The 6,906-nt window shown below is 38.9% G+C and overlaps 1 protein-coding gene across 3 annotated transcripts in view; it reads right to left on the bottom strand.

Annotated features, from left to right (window-relative positions):
• Window positions 1-6,678, bottom strand: part of LOC101851185 (AT-rich interactive domain-containing protein 5B) — a 56,448-nt gene extending 49,770 nt beyond the window's left edge. For 2 of the 3 annotated variants that reach the window (XM_005097459.3, XM_005097460.3), the window contains exon 1: window positions 5,826-6,677. In XM_005097459.3, coding sequence (XP_005097516.1) covers window positions 5,826-6,149 — 324 coding nt within the window. In that variant the 5' untranslated portion in view covers window positions 6,150-6,677. Of the gene's footprint in view, window positions 1-5,825 lie in introns of all 3 variants that reach the window. The other variant, XM_013082012.2, reaches the window with a different exon arrangement.
• Window positions 6,679-6,906: the final 228 nt, after the last annotated feature.

Here is a 6,906-nt window from a genome sequence, read left to right as displayed (position 1 = left end):
AGAGAGAGAGAGAGAGAGAGAGAGAGAGAGAGAGAGAGAGAGATGATCTTGTTTTCCCTTCGTCTTTGTCGGAGTCTTACCACCTACAAGGCCAAGTGAAAAGTTTGACAAGGGAGATTGGGGACACCAGCGTGACGGAGGCCAGAGTATTTTAGGAAAGCCCGCTGCCAAGTTACATATTTTAAATAATAACGAACGAAACAGACTAAGCTTTATCGCTCCACACAGTCGTACTACTCTCACCCCCCCCCCCCCCAAAAAAAAAACAACTTACTTCAAAGTGTTTGTAACGTTGATAATAATAAGTGTAGATCTAGGTGCACCAATGCAATAGGTTATAAAACATTAAAAATTTTACAGGCAAATTGGGGGGGGGGGGGACCAATAACACCCCCCCCCCTCCCTAAGCTATTAAAAAATGGTGAAATGGTATGGGTTTAACGCGCCTACCAAGCTATTCAAATTATAGCCCAACCAACCTTGAGCCCAACCCATACCATACACATGTAAGAAGAATGTCAGTTTGCGTGCACAGTGGGTACAACATCCAAAACAGGTCTAGTAACAACAACAACAAAAAGTGAGGAGTAAACAAAATAGTCGTTTGAAAAAAAAAAATTAAAAACATTAAGAAAAAGAAAAAGATGGGGAACTGCTAACAATTGAGAGGGGGGGGGGGATACAAGGATACACAACACACACAAGCTTCGACTTCCAAGTCAACTAAGCCACTATTATCACGGTGACTTAATATTATGGACGGGTCCACTAACTCGCCCATGACCCAAGTCAACAAAGTCTTATCAAGGGAAGCGATAGATAAAGTGCTGCCTACGTGTATAGTACAACTGCATTGTGTCTATTCCACATAAAAGCTAGGGGGGAAAAGGTACTGGCCACTGGCAAAGAGCGGATAATAATGCGTGTATTGTGAATAGGTCGCTCTCTGCTCGTCAACCACAAGCAAGCAGGCAAAGCAAGAAGAAAGAAACTGGCCTAGTTTTTACGACGAATGAACGACACGCACCGTGAAACGCAACACAAGACACACGCATACTCAGACCCTGTTTTCTCTCTCTCCTTTTTTTAGATCGAGGAAACGAAGAATGGGATGAAACGAGGCCGTGGCCATCGACAATCGACTATCTATCCTTCATTTTTAAGACTGAACCAAACACAAACATTCCCCAAAGCTGATTAGCAAGCATTGAGACCCCCCCCCAAAAAAAACAAAAAACAACTTATCAAACCTATTTTACAAAACAGACGGGAAGAAATACCAATTACCAAAGCGAAATTGCATATGTTACAATTATGTCAATGAGCATTTTATAGCATTAGATCAAAGCACAATAGGACATGACAAAAGGGAAAAAATGAGACAAGTACAAAGAAACAGGAAGAAACCACTAAAAAAATAAATATCCAAGCAACAACAAAAAACACTAACACAAGTTGAATTTAATTCAAATGCATTAATTTGTTAAAATGAAAAAGTAGCAACATGAAAACAGCTAAAAGTGGACCAAACTCGCATTATTCAACACACACACACACACAGGCATTCACTCAGAATAAACGACAAACGCTGTATTGCACAAATTGCGGTACAGCGCCCCCTTTCCCCCCTTTACCCGAGTCGGATTTACCGTCACCACTACAAGTACAGCAGCAGCTGGCAATGTGTGCGTGTGTTGGTTTCATACTTGCTTCCCTTCCCTCACTACCACTTCTCCCCGTGATAAACATAATTTCACACACACATTTCTTCAATTTATTCATAAATCGAATCTCTGAAGCACTTGAACTACCAAATTGCGATTGGAAGGTTAATATACAATAATTTTGTTTGCTAAAAAGTTCAAATCGCATCAATAAACAAATAAATGGCTCCCAATCGAGTTGTCGCAGTTGGCCAATCGCGGCAGCTCTGTCTGATAACGACCGAAAGCGCTTCGTTCTTCAAGCTTACTCCACCATGCCCCACGCCCGCCCCATACTGCCCTCGTTCTGCCGGTCACAAACCACCACAGAGTATTAGACATGCTTATTCCCGCTCGCTTCACCAGTGAAAGATGTCGACATGAGACTGTTCGAGAATTGGGGGGGGGGGCTCGATCTGATATGAATGTAAATCCGGAACTGGTCTATATTTATTAGTTTGGTTTTGCTGCTTTTTCTTTGTTTGTCTGTTGTTTCTTGTCGCACGTAACAAAGAGAACCACGATCAACCCCTTGAGCGGAGTTGGAATAGAATATTATTAAAATTATTTCTTTTTAAAAATTAAGAAAATGTGTTTACAATATGTCCATAGCCACGAAACTGTGTGCATAGATCAACAAAAACTACTGGTACTTACCCCCCCCCCCCCAATTCATGTTTTATAAGTTTCTCCTAAGCTCAGAGAGAGTGTCTGCCATTTACTTCCTGGAGAGGCAATCTATTCATAAAACTAGTTACTCCCGATGACTATTTCCCTTTAACACCATCTCAAATCTTGGCGCATTGAATGGAAAGTTTTTCTCAATCCATCAAAAAATCAATTTACTGAGGGGCAGGGGGAAACATTCTAATCAGTTTCGTATATAGACGAATCAGAAAGTAAAGCTAACGGCTTAAGACTTAATATCAGACTGGCTGCCGACAACGATTTAGAATTCTTGCCGAGACTATGATGTCAATATAATAAATGAAAGAAGAATATGGAGTCACTCAAATTCCTCCTAATTCTGTCCCAGTATTGATCGTCTTGGTGTCTGGGTAAAGCACAACGGCAACCTTTATACTTTATTAGAGAGATATATTCAATCAAATCTCAACGCTCCTATTCGACCAGCGCCAACGAAACTTCCCAATGTAAGAATATCCGACCTTCACCCGATGCCCCTCCCCCCTCCCTTCCTCAAAATAACAACCGCTTCACCCTTACACGCCTGTTCCTCGACACGGCTACAACCAAAATGGCCGATTCATTTCCACCCCAAATCCTTGCCAACCGTCATTAGTCATTTCAGTCTGTAACCTTTTCACGCAGCGTTTCCTCCGTCGTACGATCAATTTCAACATGAGATGAAAATAGATGTACGTCGATTGCTTCATTATGTGCTACCGTCTGCCGGGAAAATTATGCTGCTAGCACAAGACGCGAACAAGGGACTGTGTAGTATGCTATGATAAATGTAACGAGCAACAAAACTTCAGTGAGCATATTACGCATCAGAACAACCGCTAGTGAAGCCACACGACAAGAAGGCCGTATTGATTCTCTAAGGCGCACGATATTAATTCCTTACTTTCTCGTTCAAGGAGAATACATTCTATTAACAACATATTTTTTAATAGAATATTCACAAAATCGTTTCACGAAAGCTCATCATGAATAAGTACCCATTTAATATCGAAATGCCAAAGAATAATAATTTTACAAAGATACTGGGAAGTAAAATAACATCGGTATCTCCTGTTATGGTCCCTTTTCTCGCTTCCGCGAGGAACGCGATCACAAACAAGGACGCGGGCCTGTGGGCCGCGAGTGAACCGACGGCAAAGGTAAACGAGGGGTGGGAATGGTGCTGCTCTGTGCGGCGGGTCGGGCCGGTGGCGGCATGTGTTACACTCCCCTTCATTTAGACAGCGTAGGCCTGTCAATGACCAGCGCAATGTAGCCGGAGTTTAGGGGACTTCTTGAACTTGTTTAACACAATAACACATTTGGATTATTGGTATACCTCCCCCACCCCGTGCCCCTCACAAATAAAAATTATTGTACCTTGCACTGGCAATATTGTTCAAAAGTCCCCGTGCGCAACAAAAAACTGAGAACTGCCACAAAAAGTAGGCTGAAAATGAGCTTCAAACACAACACCTTTGACAAAGGCATACAAGAAACAGACCTAGAACTTATCTTGGAGGGCTATAAATGCCTGACACCCACGGCTTACAGTTACATACCTAAATACGTTTCAGTCTACTCCACACTGTGTTTTTCTTTTCTTTTTAGATTGAATTACACTTTCTTTCTTTTCAGGTTTCAGAGAATTATACTTTCCTCTTCAACAGAAACAGGTACATATTTTCAAAATATACCGAACACAGTACTTCTGTACAGTTTTATGCAAATCGAGCATTTCACTGAAGGCAACTGAGATTTTATTTCATAAACCCAATATAAATTCTCAAAAATATTCTTTCCTTCTCAATAAAAATACTTAAGACGTTCCTTGTTTTCAACAATAAGTAAATGCATTAAATGCATCGTATTCACTTAATATAAAATTATTTTTACAGGTTGTTCCAATAAATCATTTGGCTTCATAGAAATAAAAAAGGACTAAAATAGCTGTTTCCCCACTCCTCGTCCCAAAGTTCACTTCAAAGATCTGCATAAAGCTGGGTTCTGAGATTAGGATCAGATGAAAAAAGACAGAGTAGTCCTGCACGTCATTTCATTGCTAAACACATCACTTCAAACGGGTGATGAATAATGAAAACTACAAATGAAAATCAATCAAAGGCACGATCCGATGAAATGAAAAATACAAATGAAAATCAATCAAAGACATAAGCCATAAGCCTTTGCCTTTGTATTCCCAACCACAAGGCAGTCCACACACAAAAAGGATATTGAATTAGACTCAAAAGTAGCAACAAAAAATCCTGACAATTATATTATAGGCCTAATTTTAAAAATTAAAGTGTACAACATGATGATGAAGACATAATAGGCCTAGATTCTCGTTTACGTAGGCTACATTCATGGTGCATTTAATTTAGTAGCTGTGCTAATATTAAGAATTTAAATAATAGGACTAATACTTTGTTTCTAATTCCCTAAAAAATAAGTCACAAAAATCAAAAAGAAAAAGATATAGACTCTAGATCTAAATTACTAGATCTAGATCTTTAGCTAGGTACGATTTTTAACACTAGATTTAGATCTAGATCTATTACGAACAGTAACCTAGTTCAACATTATAAATTATGAGTGTGCGAGTGTCAATCCAAATAGATACAAAGTAAAAGACAAAACAAGAAGTTCTAAATTGATTAAATTTCTTTTCAAGATTCATATCATGTGAGGCATTTTCATCTTGAAAATTAAATAGTCTAATTAAAGAATCCACAAAAGCCTTTTAAAAGATCTAGATTCCAGTTCAGTCAATTAGTTGCTATTATTCCACATGAAACAATCTTTACACAGATTTGGCTCTCTGTGAAATTAGCATTGTTGCAATTTAATATATTAAGTAGATTGTAATCAAGGCCGGATCAGATTTTACGTAAAAAGTCAAATATAGGCTACTGGGGCCTGGCCTAGAATAACCTAGATTATATCCAAACTCTAGAAAGCACATTATTATAGGGCCTACACACATACACACACACACACACATAAAAAACACAAAACAAATGACAATGTGTATGAACCCAAAGGGTTAAGAACAGAAGCCTTTTTTTAAAGGGGGGAAAAGCCAAGGCCAAGCCAAGGTAGGCCTTACTTAGAAAATAATTTTAATTTTGAATCTAAATCTAGATCTAGATCTAGATTAGATCTAGATCTAGATTCTATATTTCTAGATCTAGATCTAGATATAGACTCTAGAAGACAGATCTAGGCTGCTGAACAGTTGACTGCAGACTGGTCATAGATCTAGATTCAAAATGTAGGCTACTCTAGAGGGAGCTTGTACTAAACTAAACGGCTAAATCGATAGAAATGAAATTAAAGACAACCAATTAAATCAAGATATATACTCAAATTCAAACGTATCTTATAATTTAAAAAATTCCAGTTATAAGAAATAAAGACTCATTAAGCTCTCACCTCGCCTGTATCATCGTGCCTTCCGTCAGGAGTATGCTCTGGCCGAAAGTATAATCTGAGGCTTGAGAGTAGCTGATTTGACGCCTTGTCCTCCCAAAGCAGCTCGATCTCTCCAATGCAAACTGGAATTTCTTGCAATATTTTCAAAAAGAAAAAATCTCCGACCGACAAAACACTAAATTTTCCATCACAACTGTACTTGAACGCGTTGTAAAACAAATAATTGGTGTGCTGAAGACATGGTGGCCCTTGGAACTGAAAGAAAGACATTTTGAAATCGACTTGACTCCCCAGAGCATCCCATTCACACGGCAACGCATGCATGTGAACATAAGACCAACAATCTGATAATCGACACTCACATCTAGGTCACTTGTTCAATAAATACACATCCGAAGAAAGTGTTTCCGCACCATGTGTTTCGTACCCAAGGCACTATTCTCCACGTTTATTACAAAATATCGAAAAGTACTTTGAGTTCACCACTTGATGAAATTAAGAAACTGATAAAAAAGAAAAAAAATATATCGCGTTACACGAAGAAACTTCGACAATAGTTTTTATATTGCCCCCTTGTAATTAGGAGTGTGACGTCACGCTATTATCATAATCCATTCATAGAAAATAGATTTTCCACAAGTCACATGTGAACTCACAAAGGCAATATAGCTTACTTATGCACTAATACTGCTAAACAATTACCAAATGCTTCTTCCAAATAATAACAAATTTAAGTTCGTGATCAGTGTGCATTCCACAAAGAAGAATCTGAAAGCACCCCATGCGTAGCTTTCTTCCACGGTCTTGACAGCAATTGTTTATTTGTTCCGCTTTCTTTCTTTCAGGTCGCCCAGCCTAGATTTTTACGTTCATGCGGCTGACATTCTAGCTTTGCATCTTATTTGCCACATTGGCTCTCGTATTTACAGCGTTCTCTGTCTATAATATAATTTAGGCCTACCTTCCCCGATTTCTTTCTTTTTCATCAAACATACACGTAGCCTTCACATGTGCAGAGGCATACGCTCACACATAAAACACGTTCACTCACACATGAAAATATTATATAGGCCTATATATG

Source organism: Aplysia californica, unplaced genomic scaffold, assembly GCF_000002075.1.
Source record: "Aplysia californica isolate F4 #8 unplaced genomic scaffold, AplCal3.0 scaffold00155, whole genome shotgun sequence".
NCBI classification, from domain to species: Eukaryota; Metazoa; Mollusca; class Gastropoda; order Aplysiida; family Aplysiidae; genus Aplysia; species Aplysia californica.
The sequence above is the reverse complement of the archived record's forward strand: the minus strand, read 5'-3'. Positions and strand labels throughout refer to the sequence as shown.